The 23,873-nt window shown below is 44.3% G+C and overlaps 1 protein-coding gene across 1 annotated transcript in view; it reads right to left on the bottom strand.

Moving 5' to 3' along the window:
• The window catches only part of LOC144608059 (uncharacterized), a 42,264-nt gene that overhangs the window by 9,790 nt on the left and 8,601 nt on the right, over positions 1-23,873 (bottom strand). The window contains exons 2-5 of the mRNA XM_078425322.1: positions 6,195-6,219; positions 3,337-3,477; positions 2,010-2,103; positions 1,582-1,688 (exon numbers count right to left, since the gene is read on the bottom strand). Of these exons, the coding sequence (XP_078281448.1) occupies positions 1,582-1,672 (91 nt within the window). The 5' untranslated portion in view covers positions 1,673-1,688; positions 2,010-2,103; positions 3,337-3,477; positions 6,195-6,219. The remainder of the gene's footprint in view (positions 1-1,581; positions 1,689-2,009; positions 2,104-3,336; positions 3,478-6,194; positions 6,220-23,873) is intronic.

Here is a 23,873-nt window from a genome sequence, read left to right as displayed (position 1 = left end):
TGGCAAATACAAAAGTTCCTATGGCAGTATCTCGAAAAGAGAACAAGGGATCTCACCCTCATTTTCTATTCATTATTTATACCTCATCCCACATTAAAAAAAAACAGATTATCTAATTGTTATCTCAGTTATATTTGTGGGTGCTTGCTTTGCATGGATTGGATGCTGTGTTTTCTCTGTTACAATAGTAATTAAACATTAAAAGAACTTGGTCACCCTGCTATAGGAAGGATGTCGTAAAGATGGAAGCGGTGCAGAGAGGATTTACGTGGATGTTCTCAGAACTTGAAGGCCTGAGCTGTAGGGAGAGGTTGGGCAGGCTAGGACTTTATTCCTTGTAGCACAGGAGGATGAGGGGTGATGTGATTGAGGTGTATAAGGTCACGAGGGGAATAGATGGGATCTTTTACCCTGAGTAGGGGAATTGAGAATCAGAAGACAAAGGTTTAAGTTGAGAGGGGAAAGATTTAGTAGGAGCCTTAGTGGCAACATTTCTAGAGAAAATGGTGGGTGTATGGAAGGGCTACCAAAGTACTAGTTGAGGCAAGTAACATTTAAAAGACATTTGGACAGGTAATTGGATAGGAGAGGTTTAAAGATATATGGGCCAAACATGGGCAGGTGGGACTAGTGTAAATGGGGCATCTTGGTCGGCCGAAGGACCTGTTTCTGTGCTGTACGACACTATGTCTTTATGACTTATTTGGCTGTAAAGTACTTTGGGACATTCGAGGGTAGAGTTGCAGCCTTTCTTAATGCTTAGAGTTAAGCCCAATTTCAAGAACTTTAAGAAATTCTGAATACTGTAAAGTCACAAAGAACAGCTACTCATGCCAGATTATGCTCCTAACACATTAAGATGCACCTCCAACCTGGAGTCTAGGCAATTTATTCCAATATTATAACAAATATTGAAATAAATCTATTTTGATGTCTTTAGTCCACATTCTATGTTCCACGTCTGTGTTGGTAGAAATAATTATTTTGGATAATCAGCACATCTCATCAGATTCAAACAGCATTTTCCCTGTAGTATTCAGACTATTGAGTGGACCTCTATAAACCGAGGATGTATTCTCAATCTCGCGATCTACCTTGTTGCACTTATTTTACCAATATTTTTTCTGTAGTTGTAACACTATATTCTTCACCCTGTTTCCTTTTTCTTCTTGCACCCTAACCATACCATATGTGAGTGCCTGCCATACTCGAGTATGGTATGGTTGCATTATAGACAATAGACAATAGACAATAGGTGCAGGAGGAGGCCATTCGGCCCTTCGAGCCAGCACCGCCATTCAATGTGATCATGGCTGATCATTCTCAATCAGTACCCCGTTCCTGCCTTCTCCCCATACCCCCTGACTCCGCTATCCTTAAGAGCTCTATCTAGCTCTCTCTTGAATGCATTCGTGTATGGTAAGATTTACCTGGATAGCACGCAAAGCAAAGTTTCTCACTGTATCTCAGTACGTGACAATAATAATCCAATAGCAATACCAATAACACCGCCACCCAATCTACACAGACCAGAAATTCAAATATAGTTTAGGTTTGTGAAAAACTGAATGCAATACCTACTTATTTTTTGAAGTGTTTCCAGCTGTGAAGAATTAATCGCTGAATGACAGTCGTTGTCAGCAGTGCTGTTGCCTTTAACGCGAATGGTCATCTTTAAAGCTGTGCAGCTGCAAAAATAATATTAATCAATGTATTATTCCCAGCAGCTACAAGCTCAATGATGCAAATTCAAAATACAATGGGTTCTGTAAATCTGAAATGAAAACACTAAATGCAAGGAACACATAGCAAGAGACTGGGATAGGGAGAGAGAACAGACTTCATGTCAATGAACTAATTTACCCCCATTGCATGTGGAAGGCTCTAAAGACAGTAGAGTTAAACCCCTGAAAAAATCTTAAAATTGCAGATTATTCCACAGAGCAAGGTGAGCACATATCATTCTGATTGGAAAAATCTGGGCATGTGATTCTAAGAGAAGGACTTACTTAGTGTGAGGCTGGCATCTCTGGCTGTACGAGGTATTCAGAAATGTTCCTGAAGGACAGGGTCGACATGCCTGGCTGTAGTTTTCCTCATCACCTTAAAAATATACAATTTAATATCAATTTATAAAACAGGCCAGTTCAGTTTTGGTCTCCAAATTTGAGGAAGGATATTCTTGCTATTGAGGGCATGCAGCGTAGGTTCACTAGGTTAATTCCCGGAATGGCGGGACTGTCGTATGTTGAAAGGCTGGAGCAATTAGACTTGTATACACTGGAATTTAGAAGGATGAGGGGGGATCTTATTGAAACATTTAAGATAATTAGGGGATTGGACACATTAGAGGCAGGAAACATGTTCCCAATGTTGGGGGAGTCCAGAACAAGGGGCCACAGTTTAAGAATAAGGGGTAGGCCATTTAGAACGGAGATGAGGAAGAACTTTTTCAGTCAGAGAGTGGTGAAGGTGTGGAATTCTCTGCCTCAGAAGGCAGTGGAGGCCAGTTCGTTGGATGCTTTCAAGAGAGAGCTGGATAGAGCTCTTAAGGATAGCGGAGTGAGGGGGTATGGGGAGAAGGCAGGAACGGGGTACTGATTGAGAGTGATCAGCCATGATCGCATTGAATGGCGGTGCTGGCTCGAAGGGCTGAATGGCCTACTCCTGCACCTATTGTCTATTGTCTATTGTCTTCTCTTCTCACCCCACCTTGGCTAAACCGTACGTCAAGTGCAGAATAAGAGCTTCTGCTTTGCCACAAGAAAAGATCTTAACTCTCCCCTCCCTTTACTAGATACTGCACCCAGTTTACATCCTTCACCAACTCTATTTCTTTTCAGTGAATACACCAACTTGAGGTGAGATAAACAAAAAACCCCCACCAGAATGGATACTTTGAACAAGAAACAAACTTTTAAACTGACAGTTTGTAATGACAAAAATAATCGTGTGCGAAACCGCTGCACTGGTTAATCAACCATTCTCTTTGTAGCTGTAACACTCTGGCTAAATCTTGTGCTGAAAGATATGTAATAATGTCACCCAAGAATCTTAAGCTGCCTGCACTTAGATAATGCTCAAAGCTGTGTCACTATAGTAAATTACAGTCTATGGAATGTGCGGAAAATAATTTTATCACCAGAAGAAAGTTATTTGTGTTTCGATAACCCAGGCGGCAAGTGAATAGTGCACTAAGAATGACAAACAATTTCCATTGTCGTCAACATCATTAGCAAGTGTTGACGACAATGTAAACTGTTTGTCATTCTTAGTGTACTAACGACATGAAATTTATTATTTTAAAGGAAGAATAAAGTTTGGTGAAGTCCGTACTTTTGTGGGGTCCCTTTGTGGCATCACACCTTTCACAGTTTTCACATTTTGTTGCATGCTGTGCAGCACAGTAATAATGGGGAGCACATTCACATTTTCGATTTGTTCTTGCGCTGCATGGAACTGTTTCGACACTGCCACCTGCAACAACAATCACCGAGAGGAGCAACTGTAAAAGGGGTGGGGAACCTCGCCAGCAGTCAGTTCATCTTCAAGTCTCACACCATCCCGCCTTGGAAATTTATCACTAACATTTCATTATTGCTGGGTTGTAATCCTGGAACTGCCTCCTCAAAAGAGCACTGTGGGTACATAGTTTTTTGTTTAGCTTAGAGATACAGCATGGAAACAGGCCCTTCGGCCCACTGAATCTGCGCCGACCAGCGATCCCCATACACCAACACTATCCTACACACATTACAATTATATCAAGCCAATTACCTACAAACCTGCATGTCTTTGGAGTGTGTGAGGAAACCGAAGCTCCCTGAGAAAACCAACGCAGGTCACAGGAGAACATACAAACTCCATACATATAGCACCCATAGTCAGGATCGAACCCAGGTCTCAGGTGCTGTCGGGAAGCAACTCTACTGCTGTGCCACCGTGCCACCCAATCTTTACTTGAATGACTACAGTGGTTCAAGAAGCTGGCTCACTACAACCTTGAGAGCTATTAGGGATGGGGAACAGCTTCTGGTACGGTCAACAATCCCCTGACCCTGAAAATGAATTTTTAAAAACTTTTCCTGTGACTTCTCCTCATCGTTCAGTCAAATTTGTAGTAAGAGTAAACCACTTGGCCTCTCAGGCTGTTGCAGAGAATTTATCTTAACACTTGAAGATTATCATGAATCCAGCATCTCAAGAATCCTCTGGCACACTCATCTCTGAGGGAGATACAGTCAAGAATTCTGGCCGGAAGAACTTCTCTGACATGTTTTAGGGATTTTAGGGATATTGTCTGCACCAGAGGCCTTGTTGTTTTTCAGGTATCAGAAGGACTTTTCAACTGGTTGCTAGATTAGGTTGGCACCAAGATCAAAGTGAAATAGCGTCCCTCAAGTGTCTATTCGTAACTATTTGCTCAGTGCAGAATCATTGATAATGCTGTCATGGAAAACTTTACTTATCAATAAATTGGTTACAGATGATCAGGTCAAATTTTCCTCTCTGCCTGTAGAAGTATTTCCAAACTTTAAACCTGAAAGCTCTGGCTCTGATTCAATCTAATTTAATTTTAATAGAAACTAGACGGGCAGGGACCCATTGGGTCCAAATCTCTCCTGCGGGCACGGCAACCCTCTGTGCAAACTCCCCCCCCCCCCCCCCCATTCACCCGCTCCATCCCCCCTCATCCCCCCTTATCCTCCCTCCTCCCCTCACCCCCCCCCCACCCACTCACCCTCTTCATCCCCCCTCAACCCCCCTTATTCCCCCCTCATCCACTCCCCTTTCCCCCCCTCCCCCGCCTGCCATTGGCACCATGGCAAAGTCAAAATATCGTAAGTGGAAGCATGGTAAGTTGGGGACCATCTGTATTAGATCACGTGGCCGGAAGCGAGCTGCCCCTCGCTATGGGCGCTGCCGTTTGCACCATCGCAAAGTCAAAATATCGTAAGTCGAACACCACAGGTTGGTGTTCAAATCGCACACAATCTTCAAGAGGATAACGTGCTGGTGGAATTTTCGAAGTTTACTGGAGAATTAAAGGTATTTGAGGACTTTACCCATGCATGGCCCATAACACTTGCGACACTCCTTCACATTATTCTCCTCCGCTGTGTAAGTTCCATCCTTGCAAGGAACACAATTTTTTGTCTGGTTTCTGCTTTGATATGCCTCGTATTCACCTTTCAATAGAAATAAAAAATATGTAAATGGTATTTCATATTTCTTATGGGCAGTGAAATGTCTTGACAGACCCCACTGTACTCTCTGCAGTAGTTTACACACAGTGAAGTCCTACGATACGATTGAGACAAGTTAATGTGGTGCACTGGTACAGCGTACTGGCTGAACAAGGCAAGCATTTTATACGCCTTCCTCACTGCCCAGTCTACCTGTGCTGCACTTTCAAGGAACTATGTTCTTGTACCCCAATGTCTCTCCTTTTGACAACACTCACCAAGGCCCTGCTATCCGTTATGTATGTCACACCCTGGCTTAACTTCCCAAAATGCATCAGTTCAATCTTCCCCGAGTTAAAATTCCCTCTGCGTTTTCTGGTTCATTTTCCCAGTTGATCAATATCCTGCTGAAACCTTAGACAACCTGCCTCAGGTACGTACAGGTTTGTGACTTTGATAAAATTGTAAATTGTTCCTAGTGTGTCGGATAGTGATAGTGTATGTGGTGATCGCTGGTCAACGCAGACTCGGTGGGCCAAAGAGCCTGTTTCTGCGCTGTATCTCTAAAGTAAACTAAACTAGAAAGCTCACCGGACATACCCCCGATATATCATCTCCAAAATATTGTCATGATGCTCTTCCTAATCAATAGTACAACTTCCCCTCCTCTTAGATATTACCTCCACATCTGCCAAACCAGAAGTTAGACACAAAATGCTGGAGTAACTCAGGTAGAATCTCTGGAGATTCAGAAATAAACGGTGCCACCAATGAGCTAAGCCTCATTTCCTTAAGACCTTAATTGCCTTCATCATTTCTGGGTACTTTGTGCGCAGGCCTTCCTGACAATGTGGCCAAATAAATAGTCGCAGTCTTCCATTTGACCTTCCTTTCACTTGATCTCTGATAGTGACAATGTGTCACAGCTTATCTCTCACCAACCACCTGTAAAGATAGATAAAGCACACAAAATCGACTGACATTTGTAGGAAAGAATGGTTCTTTTACCTGGAGGGCACTTTTCCTGAGAAACCTAAAAAATAAAAATAAAATGATACAATTATAACTTATGATTGAAGAGAACTATGAAAGAAGAGAAAATATAACTTTTGAAAAAAAACTGACTTTCAGATGATCGAGAACATTCAGTTTTATTTCGTTTTAGAGATAAACATTTGGTAAAAAAAACTGACTTTCAGATGATCGAGAACATTCAGTTTTATTTCATTTTAGAGCTTGGTATAAATGTAAACTTGTCCCTCATGTGTGTAGGATAGTGTGGGATAGTGGTCAGTGTGTGGACTCGGCGGGCCAAAGTGCCTGTTGCATGGAAACAGGCACTTCGGCCCACTGAGTCCGCACTGACCACTATCCTACACTATCCTACACACATGAGGGACAAGTCTACATTTATACCAAGCCAATTAACCTACAAACCTGTACATCTTTGGAGTGTGGGAGGAAACCAAAGATCTCAGAGAAATCCCGCGCAAGTCATGGGGAGAATGTACAAAGGTAGACACAAAATGCTGGAGTAACTCAGCGAGACAGGCAGCATCTCTGGAGAGAAGGAATGGGTGACATTTCGGGTCGAGGCCCTTCTTCAGAGTCTGCCCAGATAGCGCCCTTAGTCAGGATCGAACCCGGGTCTCTGGCGCTGTAAAGCAGCAACTCTACCGCTGCGCCGCCCATTCAGATGATGAAAGATGTTCCTGGCTCCAAGCCAGTTACTGTTGCCGGGAACCTCCCCCGTTGCATGCCCTTTAAAATGGAGATTATAACGCTAACCCAGCCTTGTCTCTGAGCTTCTGAAAGTGGCTCACCATGAAGATAATGAGTGTCTCTCGGACCACAAGACTTATCTGATAATGTGTGTGAGAATTAGCTCCTATATTAGCTACAGTTTTGATACTTTTATTATTGCATTTCCTTAGGCAAGCAAGGGGGATGGAAGGGGTACTGATTAGTTTACATGCATGTGGGTGTGTTTCAGTGCCTTCAAATAGCAATAGACAATAGGTGCAGGAGGAGGCCATTCGGCCCTTCGAGCCAGCACCGCCATTCAATGTGATCATGGCTGGTCATTCTCAATCAGTACCCCGTTCCTGCCTTCTCCCCATACCCCCTGACTCCGCTATCCTTAAGAGCTCTATCTAGTTCTCTCTTGAATGCATTCAGAGAATTGGCCGCCACTGCCTTCTGAGGCAGAGAATTCCACAGATTCACAACTCTCTGACTGAAAAGGTCAGACTAAATGGCCTACCCCTTATTCTTAAACTGTGGCCCCTTGTTCTGGACTCCCTCAACATTGGGAACATGTTTCCTGCCTCTAACGTGTCCAACCCCTTAATAATCTTATACGTTTCGATAAGATCTCCATTCACCCTTCTAAATTCCAGTGTATACAAGCCTAGTCGCTCCAGTCTTTCAACATATGACAGTCTTGCCATTCCGGGAATTAACCTAGTAAACCTATGCTGCACGCCCTCAATAGCAAGAATATCCTTCCTCAAATTTGGAGACGAAAACTGCACACAGTACTCCAGGTGCGGTCTCACTAGGGCCCTGTACAACTGCAGAAGTCTTTGGTTCTCTTTAATATCTACACGAGGCTCTGTGTTCGATGATCCTTCTGTGGAGCACATTAGACTCCTTGATTACATGGTGTTGTTTAAATGCCAGAAGTTGTAGAAATGTACAGAGCTGGAGACCATTTGTCCCAACATGTTTGTGCTAGAAAAAATTGAACTATTGAGGTCACTCTCACTTCTTAGCTCTGGCTCTTCATGTGCTCCTCCAGGTAGCTTCTAATTCATCACAATGCAGAGGAAGCATTTGGCCCATCAGGTCTATGTCAGCTCTCAATGGAATTCGACCTTTATTTCCTTGCAGCCATGCAATTTATTCTCTTTTACATGTCCATCAATGAACCTTTTGATTCTTTTTCCACTAAAGAGCAATCTATGGCAGCCAGTTAACCTATCTATTTGTCTGCCTTTGTAATTGAGGACCCCAATGAATCCCATGGAGCCAAAGAGAGAACGTGCGGACTTCACCTAGATAACACCTGAAGGTCCTACCTCAGGTCCCTGGAGCTGTGGGCCACAGCATTAACTGCTTTTAAATGTCATGCTTTCTGCCCACAGCCCTGTTACAGACAGCAATTTCCAAACACAGCTTGGATTTTTTTTTTGTCATCCGCCCTCCACCAATGAACAAATTCGGCCCCTTGTTATCAGCTCTTTGCTGAGGGAAATTACTCATTCATACTTCCCACAGAGCGGGGGTCAATTAAAAGTCCCCTTGGTCTCCTTTGTTTCAAAGAGACCAACCCCAGTTTAGTCAGAAAATGACACAAAGTGCTTGAGTAACTCAGCAGGTCAGGCAGCATCTCTGGAGAACATGGACGTGTCACTGTTTGGGTCGAGGTTTTGACCCGAAACGTCATCCAGAAATGTCTCCCGACCTGCTGAGTTACTCCAGCACTTTCTGTCCTTTTGTGTGTTAAACAGTTCCTTGTTTCTACATCCCAGCTTAGTCAGTCTCTCTTTGTATATAGCAGGCAGTAAGCAGGACAGCAAGTAGGATGGATGCCATGTTCTCCTTTCACTAACTGCACATTTACCGCAACAAATTAATATTGTCATTTCAAATGCAAAACTGTCCTGAAGGTTTTTATTGGAAGTGCAATTTGTTCCCAAAGTATCACATTGCAAGCTATTGTCACAGTTGCAAAAGCAGTATAACATCCAACGGGATGAATCTGTTGCCTTCACTGAGGGAATGGATCCGTGCCAGAAGGCTTTGTCATAGGTTGGTACAGTTGAGCCGAGTCTCAATAGCAGAAAAGTCATGCATGGGAGTTCTTACAGAATACAATCAATCTCCAAATCGCCATTTATTAGATCTTCACAGTGTTTTAATAACATACACTAGAGGGCAACATTGTACAATAATATTATGACAGACCACAATCTTTAGCTTTTAACATCACCAATAAATAAAAAGGGAACTTGTCCTTCACATGTTGCTGTGATGCGATAGTTATGCAATACTTTCTGTTACTTTGAAGCATCAAAACGCATTATCTTATTTGAGGAGAAAAAAAATCAGCATATCAGAAATTTACAACTTATAACACAACATTCTGTTGGCAGCATTATTGATAACCTGGAAGGCCAAAGACTACTTAGAGTTAACCAGCATGACTTTTCAAGATCAAATCCTGTCTGGCCTATCTGATTGAATTTTCTGAATAGGTAACAAAGTATATTAATAAGGCCATTGCAGTAGAATTGGTTTACATGAATTTCAATAAGAAGTTTGACAAGGTCCCACAAGCTTAGGGTCTATGGATCCAGGGAACGTTGGTAAATTGGATCCAAAATTGGAATCTGAGGACAATAATAGAGACCTGTTTTTTTGTGACTGGATGCCTGTGATTAGTGGTGTTCTAGAGACATTGCTGTTGAGACCCTTGCTGTTAGTAAAGCATGTGAATGATTTGGATGTGGATATCGAAGGCATGATCATCACATTCGCAGATGGCACAGAGGATGGTGGAGTTGTTGACAGGGAGAGTAGATTGAGCTACAGGGTGATAATGTTGTGTTGGTAAAATTGGCTGGGAAATGATTAATGGGATTTGATCCAGATAAATGTGATAGTGATGCACTTTGGGAGTAGCAGTGAGGTTAGGTCATACACCGTGAATGGTAGGGTGCTAGGGAGTATTGATAAACAATTACCGTTAAAACAGAAAGTACTTGTGCTATAACACAGGATAAGAATTCAACCAAGAAAACCAAGCCCAATGTCAAAGTGGTGTCTAAACTACCTATACATACTTATGTTATAGATCAATAACAGAGGGAACTTGGTGTTCAGGTCCAAAGTTCCTTAATGGTGACAGCACAGGGAAATAACATGGTTAAGAAAAGATATAGGCTACTGGCTTTTATTAGTCAGGGCATTAAATACAACAGCAGAGAGGTTAAGCTCCAACTTTATAAAACATAGCTCACACATCCAGAGTAGTGCATGCAGTTCTGAGCACTATGCTATAGATAGGATGTGTAGCATTGGTGAGCGTGCAGAAGAGAATCACCAGGATGCTACTTGGGATGGAGCCTTTCTGTTACGAGGAGAGACTGGAAAGGTTGTTTTCACTGCAGATGGCATCTTTGTCAAAGTTCTAAAATCTGGTGGAGACAAACTTTTCTGGCAGATTTATATCTTAATTGCTCTGGTCAGGGAAGATGAGGAAATTAGAGGGAACATCGTAGTTATCTTCAAAACAGAAGACAAATCTGATAGCAGTAATTACCCAGGGAGATCTTTCCACTGCCTTCCCAAGGGAAAGTTATTGCCAGGACCATCTCCTGGTGGTGGTAGAACCACTCCCCAAACCACAACATGGATTCCACCTGTCAAAAGGTACAATGGGAATGATCTTCAGCATGCAACAACTCCAAGAATAATGCAGGGTGCAGTATCAACCTCTGCATAAGATCTTACCAAAGACACCTATCAGCTAAAGTCTGAAGAAGGTCTCGACCTTAAACATCACCCATTCCTTCTCTCCAGAGATGCTGCCTGTCTCGCTGAGTTACTCCAGCATTTTGTGTCTACCTTACATTTAGCAGCTAATTGGCCAGGGTAAATTGCATCCAGCAAGTTGAATACCAGGATTGTCAAGGGGAGAATAAAATGGATCCTTAATGGTCAGCATGAACTCAATGGCCCAAAAGGCTGTTTCCATGCTGTCCGACTCTATGGCTTTGATTCTATCAACCAAGAGGGATAATGAAGAATACTATTTAATTTTAGTTGCTACAGAAATTCATTTTTATTCTATTCATGCTACAAGACAACATACAAGGTATGATTCTCATCAATGGGTCCACCACAGGTCCAATCTCAGTGCAGATCGAGTTAAAGCAAGGCAGCGATTGTCTCAACCCTCATCTCAATTTTCCCTTACCCCAAGATTGCACATCTCCTCCAACAAGCAAATTTATAGGATATATGTGAAACTGTCCAACCTTTGCTGCTTCCACTCCAGGACCAGGGTTATTTTAACCTCAGATGTCAAGCTGCAGTACTACAGATGATATTTTTGGACCTAACGCCTCACCAAGGTGTTCGACTTCGTCAGCAGAGATGGCCTATTCAAGGCTCTCCCAAAGATCGGCTGCCCACCAAAACTGCAGGTGAGACTGCCGATAGAATCCTTCCACATCAACACGAAGGGGACAGTGCACTTCAATGGCAGCTTCTCGGAGCCCTTCGACATCCGCAGTGGCGTCAAACAAGGCTGCGTCCTCGCTCCCACACTCTGGGATTTTCTTTGCTCTGCTCCTGAAACATGCCTTCGGCACCGCAACAGCGGGGATCTACCTGCGTACAAGATCAGATGGCAGGCTCTTCAACCTCACCCGCCTCCGAGCCAAAACAAAAGTACGTGAAGCTCTCATCAGAGACATGTTGTTCACCGATGACGCAGCAGTGGTGTCCCACACCCAGCAGGAACTACAGTCACTGATGGACCACTTCTATCGGGCTTGCAAGGACTTCTCATTCGTCTGAATAAGACGAATGTCCTGAGACAGGATACAGAGGCACCGCCTGTCATCATCATCGACGACTACGAACTTGATGCCGTCAACTCTCGCTCGACTCACAACTCGAGTGTGGGCCAATCCAAAGCTGACAGTGAAGACAAAGATAGAGGTCTACAACGCCTGTGTCAACATCACGCTGCTGTACGGCAGTGAGACATGGACTACATATGCCAGACAGGAGAGAAGACTCAACACCTTCCACCTGAGAAGGATCCAGGAGAGAGAGTTGTTCAAGTCTGGTGGGCGGACACAGGTGGCATCCTACACGACTGCTTTGAGTCAGTGGATTGGTCCATATTCAGATATTCTGCAGTTAACCTGAACGAGTACGCCACTGCCCTGACTGACTTGATCAGCAAGTTCGTAGAGAAGTGTGTGCCGACGAAGACGATCCGAGTGTTCCCCAATCGGAAAGCATGGATGAACTGTGAGGTACATTCACAGCTGAAGGCCAAATCAGTTGCAAACAAGTACAAGAAAGCTCCTTATGATCTTCGCAAAGTTATCAAGGATGCCAAGAGACAATATCGGGACAGTCTTGAGTTCCAGTATAATCATTCGGACACACACAGAATGTGGCATGGTCTGAATACTGTAACTGGCTGCAAAGTGAAGACAGGCAACATCACTGGTGATAATGTGGCTCGGCCTGATGAACTTAATGCTCGCTTCTATGCTATTCTATGCTCGCTTTGAACAGAAGGCCAACAGGGCGATGGAATCTGTCCCATCAGACTCAAGTGTGCCTTTTCCTAGGGTCACTGTTACAGAAGTCAGATTAGCCTTCCTGAAGGTGAACCCATAGAAAGCAACTGGCCTGGACAGAGTCCCTGGCTGCGTCCTTGAAGATGCGTGGATCAACTTGTGGGAGTATTCACAGACATCTTTAATCTCTCCCTACTCTGCTCTGAGGTACACACCTGCTTCAAGAAAACCACTATCATCCTGGCGCCGAAGAAATGCAAGGTCTCATACCTTAATGACTACCGTCCAGTGGTCTAGGCATCCACCATCTTGAAGTGCTTTGAGAAGCTAGTTATAGAACCCATTAAATTCAGTTTACCAAGCAGCCTTGACCCAGTGCCACAACAGGTCCCGAGCGGATGCCATCTCCCTGGCCCTACCCTCATCCCTGGAACACCTGGATAAGAGAGACACCTACATCAGACTTCTATTCATAGACTAGAGCAATGCTTATAACACCATTAATCCATCCAAGCTCATCACCAAACTCGTGGAACCTGGAGTCAGCACTCATCTCTGCAACTGAATCCTTGATTTCCTGACAAACAGACCACAATCAGTGAGGATAGGGGCTAAATCATCGTCTACAATAATACTCAACACTGGTGCTCAGCAAAGATACATTCTCAGCTCCTTTCTCTACTCCTTAAACATCCACGACTCTGCAGCCAAGTAGAAAATCCAATTTAATCAACAAATTTGTTGTGGGCCGGATATCAAATAATAACGAGATGCAGTACAGGAAGGGGATTGAGAATCTCATGATCTGGTGTCAAGACAACAGCCTTTCTCTCGATGTATGCAAGACAAAAGAGATAGTGATCGACTTCAAGAAGCAAAGTAGTACACATTCACATACACATTGACGACGACGAAGTAGAGATTGGTGAAAGCTCTAAATTCCAAGGAGTTAAATATCACCAACAACTTCTCCTGGGCCACCCATATCGAAGCAATGCTCAAGAAAGCACACCAATGCCTCTACTTCCTTAGAAGGTTTAGGAAGTTTGGCATGTCCCCAACAAATCTCACCAACTGCTGCAGATGTGCCGTAGAAAGCATTTTACTGGGATGCATCGCAGCATGGATTGGGAACAGCTCCGTCCAAGACGGCAAGAAATTGCAAAGAATTGTGGACACAACTAGAGAGTGGGCCTGAGCTATTATCTCCACTCACTGGGGACCCTTGGAATATCTTTCATCAGATTATTCTGAACTTTATTTTGCACTAAATGTTATTCCCATTATCATGTATCGGCACACTGCGTGTGGCTTGTTTATAATCATGTGTAGTCTTTCCGCTGACTGGTTAGTACGCAACAAAAGCTTTCCACAATACCTCAGTACACATGACAATAAACTAAACTCAGCTAAGCACCTACTCTCAGATCCATCACTGCAAGAGATTTCTATTGAGCAAATGACACATCCTTACTGACTCACGATAATCCCTGGCCTATGACTACACAAAATAGAGAATTAGTGTTTTCAGAACATTATGGTGCCCACTCTTTGTGTGATAGTCATAGTCACAGAAATGGATCTGCAATCACGCATTACATTCGCTCCACTCTTTTAAATCTTTACTCCAACAGCAGCATTTCTTACTTTAACCATGCACTTCTTAATCTCCTCTATTCACGTTATTCCCTTTATCGTGTATCTGTACACTGTGGACGGTTCGTTGTAATCATGTATTGTCTTTCCACTGACTGGTTAGCATGCAATAAAAGCTTTTCACTGCACCCCAGTACACGTGACAATAAACTAAACTGAACTCATTATTTAAATATTTCTGTTTCAAACAGTGAAGAGAAATTCATTGATGTGAAGAATATTGGGATGAAATATAAGTAGGAGCGTGTAGTCCTGCCGTCAGCAAGAATGCGCAATTCATTGTGAACCAAATATGACCAAAGGTTGGCTAAGATTCCCATTTTACAACATGCTATGGAGAACCCAGTATCAGTACTGAACTTTTTGAACAGTTTGTAAGTGGAAAATTACATGTGGGAGATGGAGGCGAGCAGGATAAGGTGGATTTACTCCCGGTGTTAATGGGAGGCATCCCACTAAGGATAGCGGAGTGAGGGGGTATGGGGAGAAGGCAGGAACGGGGTACTGATTGAGAGTGATCAGCCATGATCGCATTGAATGGCGGTGCTGGCTCGAAGGGCTGAATGGCCTACTCCTGCACCTATTGTCTATTGTCTATTGTCTATAAGCTTCCTCATTCGGGCAACCTATGATGTCCTTCCTATCCCAAAAAATCTCAACCAATGGCTGGGCGAAGATCCATCATGCCCCCTGTGTTCAACACCAGCCACGCTTAAGCACATCCTCACTGGGTGTAAAGTAAGCCTCTCCCAAGGACGGTACACCTGGAGACATAATCAAGTGCTCAAATGCCTGGCAGCAACTCTGGAAAGCAGGAGAACAACCAACAATGCCCTGCCGTCCAGAACAACCAACCCAGTTATGCCAATTGCCTTTGTTCGGGAGGGGGAACAAAAGCAACGGAAAATTCCACCAAGGACAAGGTTTGGACAGCTGGAGGCAGCCCGGGACTGGCAGATGCTGGTGGATGTGGACCAACGGCTTACAGTTCCACCAGAGATAGCCATCACCAACTTGAGGCCTGATCTTGTCCTCTGGTCCAACTCTCAGCGCATGGTGTATTTTGTGGAGCTCACAGTCCCTTGGGAGGATGCTGTGCAGGAAGCCTTTGAAAGAAAGAAACTGCGCTACACAGACCTTGCAGCGGAGGCAGAACAGCGGGGCTGGAGAGCAAAGATCTGCCCGGTAGAAGTTGGATGTCGAGGATTTGTGGCAACATCTACCGTAAGACTGATGAAGGACCTGGGGATCAGCGGACAAGCCCTACGCCAGGCTATCAAGGAAACATCACAGGTGGCAGAGCGAAGTAGCCAGTGGCTCTGGCTGAAGAGGAAAGACCCCATCTGGTCTCCCAAATAAGCCGGCTAGGCAGATGCAGAGGGGGGTGGTTCAGGGATGCCAGAATGCACTGCTGAGCCTACTGGAGACGTCGTGGGTCCAATCAGCGAAACGTCGATGAAAGTAGGTGCCCACTTGATAACCCCAATGACGTGTCTGCCTAGCCTTTCTCAACATCGGAGGAGCATAGGTGAGTGCATAAGCCTCCCATTACCACCGGGAGTAAATTGACATTTGGCACTTTGGATTTCTAACATCTTGTCCTGTGTATTTGGAAACATGTTCATACTACCGGAATATTTTCTTCCGGTTCCCTGCAATTTGACCAAGTCACCAAAAGACCAAGTCATTGCATGAATAACAATACAGCTCCAGTACGGTTAGGCCTTCAATAATACTAGAGGACAAAGCTTTAAGGTGAGAAGGGCAGAGTTTAAAGGAGGTGTGTGCAGAAACCATTTAACTTAGAGCGTGGTGAGTGCCTGGAATGTGCTGCCAGGGTGGGTGGTTGAAGTAGACACGATAGTAGCATTTAAGAGGCTTTTGGATAGGCACATCGATGCACAGGGAATTAAGGGATATGGATTATGTACAAGAGATAAGAAATGGTGCTGGCATCATGTTCGGCACAGACATTGTGGGCCTAAGGGCCTGTACTTGTGCTGTACTGTTCTATGTTCTATGTCTGTCCTCAATAGGCACATGCAAGCACAGTTTGCAGAAACAACTTTTGGATTACTGATTAGGCTCTTCCTCCACTTTGTTGTGCAATAGCTTGAACATCAAATGTTACTATATCGGATGGTTTTGCAACCGGCAAACAGGGTGAAGATGCAATCAATGCAGGGTGAAGGTTGCAACAATCAAATTGACATTGGTGCATGTGTTAAATTTCAGGAAAAGGCAAAGAACTTTAGACAAAACATCCGAAGTGGTGGTCATGATGTGGTTGTCATGATGAGGACATGTCTGAAGAATGTCTGATCACAGAACACTTTATGGAGTGCTGAATGAGGGCAAACGATCATGTGGTGGACTGAAAAAGAGACTCAAAGACTTTCTTTGAACAGCCCTGAAGAATTTCAACATTGATTTCAAGCACGTGTTCGTCCTGTTTGGCGTACCGGCATAAAGAGCTGTGCTTATTCATATGAGGAAGTTAGGAAAAAAGATGAAAAGGAAAGAGAATCTCAAGAATCAAGAACTACTGCTGCCACAGGATCCCTACACTTCTGTCACCTGTGTGGAAGAAACTTTTGATCCCAAATTAGTCTAATCAGCCATCTCTGTACTCATCACAATACTAAAGCCGAGATAGAAAGGCATTACTCAAGGACGAGTTATGAATGACATGACAAGACCGAACATTATATTCCTTCTGTCACTGAGACACAGGAAATGCAAACTCCCTTCAACAAGGGTGTACATTTAAGGGAAAAAAACACAAAATACTGATAACATGCAGCATGTCAGGCAACATCTGTGAAGAGAAAATCGGGTAACATTTCAGGTTAAAAAATCTTTGCTTAAATGCTGTTTGATTCTGCATGTTCTGTTTCTGTTTCTGATTGCTAGCATCTGCTGGTTTTTGCTTTTCAACTTAAGGGGATTGTTAGACGGGTTTGAGAAAAGACAAGAACAAATCTTTACATCGAAAGGATGGTGGGGTAAGGAAATTACCTAAAAGGTGGTGAAGGCAGAAATGATCGCCACAATTAATATGTACTGGGATGAACCCCACTGAGTTACTCCAGCACTTTGTGTTTTGCTCAAGATTCCAGCATCTGCAGTTGCTTGTATCTAAACTTTACATCTGAAGCCATATTTTACCTGTGTGTGGCATAACATTTTCACAAGCCTTTACAAAGTGAGGGTCCAAGTGAAAGGCAGATTTCATTTAACTGGGAAGTGTTAAAATTGATAACAGCAGTGGGGATGCAAGTGAGGAAATAATGATTAATGAACAAACAAACGTAGATATCTATAGCCATCTTTTAGGATGCACCAACTATGTAGTTTTGAAGTGCAGTACAGATGTAACGTAGGAAACATAGAAGCTAATTTGTGCACAAAGCACTCTCAGTAAAACAGGATGGCAATGATCAGATAATTTGTTTTGAAGGTAGACACAAAAAGCTGGAGTAACTCAGCGGGTCAGCTAGCATCTCAGGAGAGAAGGATCCTTCTCTCCTCAGATGCTGCCTGTCCCGCTGAGTTACTCCAGCTTTTTGTGTCTACCTTCGATTTAAACCAGCATCTGCAGTTATCTTCCTACAGATAATTTGTTTTAGCGATGTTGAGTGAATGTTTATTATCTGTAACATTAATCCTGAGATTTAGGGATGTCTGAAATGAGACGAATTAGAAGAGGAAGCATTCTATGAGAGCAGATTTCATCTGTAGCAAAAGAAGAGGCACCAGAAGAGTGCTTTTGGAGCCACTGATAAACAAAGGATCAGAAACATCTGCTTTTTAACTTTTTATAAATATTGAGTTCATCCTAAAGTTTAACTCAGTTTCTATTACAATTTCTGATGCAAGATTCTCTACTGATAAATTAGATCTGTTGCTCTCTCCATAGAAGCTGCCAACCCTGCTGACTCCCATTGTGAATAAGGTACAGAGGGCTGAAAACCAAGACCACCAGGTTCTTTTCAGATGAGGCAGAGGTTCACTTACACTTCCTCCAACCTCATCTGCTGTATCTGTTGTTCCAGGTGTGGACTCCAATACATCAGAGAGACCAAGCGCAGGCTCGGCGATCGTTTCGGTGAACATCTCCGCTTAGTCCACCTAAACCTACCTAATCTCTCAGTTGCTAAACACTTTAATTCCCCCTCCTATTCCCACACTGACCTTTCTATCCTGAGCCTCCTCCGCGTAAATTGGAGGAACAGCACCTCATGTTTCGCTTGGGCAGCTTACACCCCAGTGGTATGAATATTGACTTCTCTAACTTCAAGTAACCCTTGCTTTCCCTCTCTCTCCATCCTCCCCCTCATTCTCTGACCAGTCTGACTGTCCCCCTGATTAAATGTTACCACTGTATGCTTCGTTGTCACCTTCTCCTAGCTAATGAGCTTTTCTACATTTTCCTTGAACTGCATCCCCTTTGATGTCACGATTTCACAGCTTACACTTCCTTTTCTCTGTGTCTCCCTCTCCCCTGACTCTCAGTCTGAAGAAGGGTCTCGACCCGAAACGTCACCCATTCCTTCCATCCAGAGATGCTGCCTGTCCCGCTGAGTTACTCCAGCATTTACTGCCCCGCTGAGTTACTCCATTTAAACCAGCATCTGCAGTTTTTTCCTACACTCTTGACTTGTCTCTCTCTTGACATTTCTAACATTTTGCAGAATCATAGAATATATAAGCAGGAGTAGGATATTTAGCATTTGGAACCTGTCCCACCATTCAAAACGATCCTAGCAGAATCTCAATACCATATCACAGTACCATATTCCTGCTCTCTCCCCATAACACCTTTTGCATCTGGAAATTTATCTCACTATATTTTTTAACTTATTGAACATCTTTGTTCCACAGCGCTCAATGGTAGCGAAATCAACAAGTTCACTATCCTGCTCTTGTTAAAGATTTATATCATACATAATGTTCTTTGTTTCTTCTTAAATTAAATCTTCGTTCTGGTGACTCAGTAAGGCCGTAAGAGCTCTAGAAATTGTTTCCATGAAGCATTATCTGGGTCTGTGTCTCACAGTCATACAGCATGGAAACAAGTCCTTCGGTGCAGTAAAGTCCATGCTGACCATTAAGTACCCAGTTACACTCATTCTATATTTTATTTTCCTCAGATTCTAATCAATTGCCTTATTTTTCATTGCTCATTACTAGAGTCAATTTATAGTGGCCAATCAACCTCAAAGATTGCTCATCTTTGGGATATGACAATAGACAATAGACAATAGGGGCAGGAGTAGGCCATTCGGCCCTTCGAGCCAGCCCCGCCATTCACCGTGATCATGGCTGATCATCCACAATCAGTACCCCGTTCCTGCTCTCTCCCCATATCCCTTGACTGCGCTATCATTAAGAGCTCTATCTAACTCACTCTTGAAAACATCCAGAGAATTGGCCTCCATTGCCTTCTGAGGCAGAGAATTCCATAGCTTCACAACTTTCTGAGTGAAAAAGTTTTTCCTTATCTCCATTCCAAATGGCCTATCCCTTATTCTTAAACTGTGACCCCTGGTTTGGGACTTCCCCAACATCGGAAACATGTTTCCTGCCTCCAGTGTGTCCAATCCCTTAATAATCTTATATGTTTCAAAAAAATCCCCTCTCAGCCTTCTAAATTCCAGAGTATGCAAGCCCAGTCGCTCCAGTCTTTCAATGTACGACAGTCCCGCCAATCCGGGAATTAACCTCGTGAACCTACACTGCACTCCCTCAATAGCAAGAATGTCCTTCCTCAAGTTTGGAGACCAAAACTGCACACAATACTCCAGGTGCGATCTCACTCAGGCCCTGTATAACTGCAGAATGACCTCTTTGCTCCTATACTCAACTCCACTTGTTATGAAGGCCAATATTCCTTTGGCTTTCTTCACTGCCTGCTGCACCTGCATGCTTCCTTTCAGTGACTGGTGCACTAGGACACCAAGATCTTGTTGTATGTCCCCTTTTCCTAACTTGACACCATTCAGATAATAATCTGCCTTCCTGTTCTTACCACCAAAGTGGAAAACCTCACATTTATCCACATTAAACTGCATCTGCCATGTATCCGCCCGCTACACAACCTGTCCAAGTCACCCTGCAACCTCATAGCATCTTCCTCACAGTTCACACTGCCACCCAGCTTTGTGTCATCTGCAAATTTGCTAATGTTACTTTTAATCCCTTCATCTAATGTATATTGTAAATAGCTGCAGTCCCAGCACGAGCCTTGCTGTACGCCACTAGTCACTGCCTGCCATTCTGAAAGGGAACCATTTATCCCTACTCTTTGTTTCCTGTCTGCCAACCAATTTTCTATCCATGTCAATACCCTACCCCCAATACCATGTGCTCTAATTTTGCCCACTAATCTCCTATGTGGGACCTTGTCGAAGGCTTTCTGAAAGTCCAGGTACACTACATCCACTGGCTCTCCCCTGTCCATTTCCCTAGTTATATCCTCAAAAAATTCCAGAAGATTAGTCAAGCATGATTACCCCTTCATAAATCCATGCTGACTCGGAACGATCCTGTTACTACTATCCAAATGCTCCGCAATTTCGTCTTTTATAATTGACCCCAGCATCTTCCCCACCACTGATGTAAGACTAACTGGTCTATAATTTCCCGTTTTCTCTTTCCCTCCTTTCTTAAAAAGTGGGATAACATTAGCTACACTCCAATCCACAAGAACTGATCCTGAATCTATAGAACATTGGAAAATGATCACCAATGCGTCCACAATTTCTAGAGCCACCTCCTTAAGTACCCTGGGATGCAGACCATCAGGCCCTGGGGATTTATCAGCCTGCAGTCCCATCAGTCTACCCAACACCATTTCCTGCCTAATGTGAATTTCCTTCAGTTCCTCCGTCACCCTAGGAACTCTGGCCACTAGAATATCTGGGAGATTGTTTGTGTCTTCCTTAGTGAAGACAGATCCAAAGTACCGGTTCAACTCGTCTGCCATTTCCTTGTTTCCCATAATAAATTCACCTGCTTCTGTCTTCAAGGGACCCACATTTGCCTTAACTATTTTTTCCCTCTTCACGCACCTAAAGAAGCTTTTACAATCCTCCTTTATATTCTTGGCTAGCTTACCTTCGTACCTCATCTTTTCTCTCCGTATTGCCTTTTTAGTTATCTTCTGTTTAAAAGAGTCCCAATCCTCTGACTTCCTGCTCATCTTTGCTATGTTATGCTTCTTCTCTTATATTTTTATACTGTCCGTGACTTCCCTTGTCAGCCACGGTCGCCTCTTATTCCCCTTTGAATCTTTCCTCCTCTTTGGGATGAATTGATCCTGCAACTTCTGTATTATTCCCAGAAATACCTGCCACTGCTGTTGCACCATCTTCCCTGCTAGGGTCTCTTTCCAGTCAACTCTGGCCAGTTTCTCCCTCATGTCTCCATAGTCCCCATTTCTCAACTGTAATACTGACATTTTCGATTTTCCCTTCTCCCACTCAAATTGTAGATTAAAAACCTTCATATTATGATCACTGCCTCCTAATGGCTCTTTTACCTTGAGTTCTCTTTATCAAATCCAGTTCATTACACAACACTAAATCCAGAATTGCCTTCTCCCTGGTAGGCTCCAGTACAAGCTGCTCTAAGAATCCATCTCGGGGGCATTCCACAAACTCCCTTTCCTGGGGTCCAGTATCAACCTGATTTTCCCAGTCTACCTGCATGTTGAAATCTCACATAACCACCGTAGCATTACATATGCGACATGCCAATTTTAACTCTTGATTCAACTTGCACCCTGAGTCCAGGCTACTATTTGGGGGCCTGTAGATAACTCCCATTGGAGTCTTTTTACCCTTACAATTCCTCAGTTCTATCTATACTGACTCTACATCTCCTGGTTCTATGTCACCCCTTGCAAGGGACTGAATATCATTCTTTACCAACAGAGCGACCCCATACACTCTGCCAACCTGTCTATCTTTTCAATAGGACGTATAACCCTGAATATTCAGCTTCCAGCCCTGGTCCTCTTGCAGCCATGTCTCTGTAATTGGTACAACATCTTACTTGCCAATATCTAACTGGGCCTCAAGCTCATCCACTATATATATTTTTTATAGACATTGGGGTATCAGGAGGAAATGCATATGGTCACAAGGAGTACATGCAAATTCCACATAGAGAGCATCTGAGGTCAAACTTGAGCTTGGGTCACTGGAGCTGTGAAGCAGCAGAACCAGGATTTCCGCTTTGACAAAGGGTCTTTGATCTAAAGCAGGGATCTCCAAACTATGGCCCGTGGGCCACATCCAGCCCGCCACAAGATTTTATCCAGCCCGCAGCAAGCTTAGGTGGTGGGGACTGGAGGCAGAAGTTGCCGGCGAAGGCTCACCGGAGAGCAGATCACCACCGACCCAGAGCCGGAACAAGGCGAGAGATCGCAGCGCCCCCTCGCAAACAACAAGCCCAAGGAAACTTCCCTCCTCGCCGCCGCTGCTCACCCCGGGGAGAGGGGGGGGAGGGGAGAGATTCAGGGTAGAGGGAGCAGCGGGTGAGAGCGGGAGTGCGGGGACGGGGAGGATGTCAGAGGGTCCGGTGAAGGAGCGCCGCCACTTGCGAGTGCCGCTCCCTCCCTCTCTCCCCTCTCCCTCTCTCCCAGTGCGATCTGCGCCGCTCCTCCACTCTCTTCCCCGGCCCCGTCTCCCTCTAACGCAGCGAAATACAAACGAACACAAGTGAAACGTCTCTCCTCGCCGCCGCCGCTCACCCCGGGGATGCGGGGCTTCTGAACAACAACTACACTTGTGTTTGTTCTTATTTCACTGCGTTAGAGGGAGACGGGGCCGGGAAGAGAGTGGAGCAGCGGCGCAGATCTCGCTGGCGCTGGGAGAGAGGGAGAGGGGAGAGAGGGAGAGCGAGAGGGAGAGCGAGGGAGGGAGCAGACCCCGCAAGTGGCGGCGCTCCTTCACCGGACCCTCTGATACCCTCCCCCTCCTCGCACTCCCGCTCTAGACAATAGACAATAGGTGCAGGAGTAGGCCATTCAGCCCTTCGAGCCAGCACCGCCATTCAATGCGATCATGGCTGATCACTCTCAATCAGTACCCCGTTCCTGCCTTCTCCCCATACCCCCTCACTCCGCTATCCTCAAGAGCTCTATCCAGCTCTCTCTTGAAAGCATCCAACGAACTGGCCTCCACTGCCTTCTGAGGCAGAGAATTCCACATCTTCACCACTCTCTGACTGAAAAAGTTCTTCCTCATCTCCGTTCTAAATGGCCTACCCCTTATTCTTAAACTGTGGCCCCTTGTTCTGGACTCCCCCAACATTGGGAACATGTTTCCTGCCTCTAATGTGTCCAATCCCTTAATTATCTTATATGTTTCAATAAGATCCCCCCTCATCCTTCTAAATTCCAGTGTATACAAGCCCAATCGCTCCAGCCTTTCAACATACGCCTCTCACCCACTGCTCCCTCTACCTCGACTCTCTCCCCCCCCCCCCCCACTCTCTCTCCCCCACCTCTACCCCTCTCTCTCTCTCCTCTCTCTCTCCCCCAGTGGTGGTCACTGTATTTCTTCTGTTTTATAAATAATTGTATACCTACAGAATATATATATTCCAATATGTCAAGCTCTTTTAAAAAATTGAATATTATTTATTTATTGCCATATAAACCCTAATGTAAACTAACCTAATCTAACCTAACCTA

This window comes from Rhinoraja longicauda, chromosome 30 (assembly GCF_053455715.1).
Source record: "Rhinoraja longicauda isolate Sanriku21f chromosome 30, sRhiLon1.1, whole genome shotgun sequence".
In the NCBI taxonomy this organism is placed as follows: domain Eukaryota; kingdom Metazoa; phylum Chordata; class Chondrichthyes; order Rajiformes; family Arhynchobatidae; genus Rhinoraja; species Rhinoraja longicauda.
This window is presented reverse-complemented; position numbering and strand designations above follow the sequence as displayed.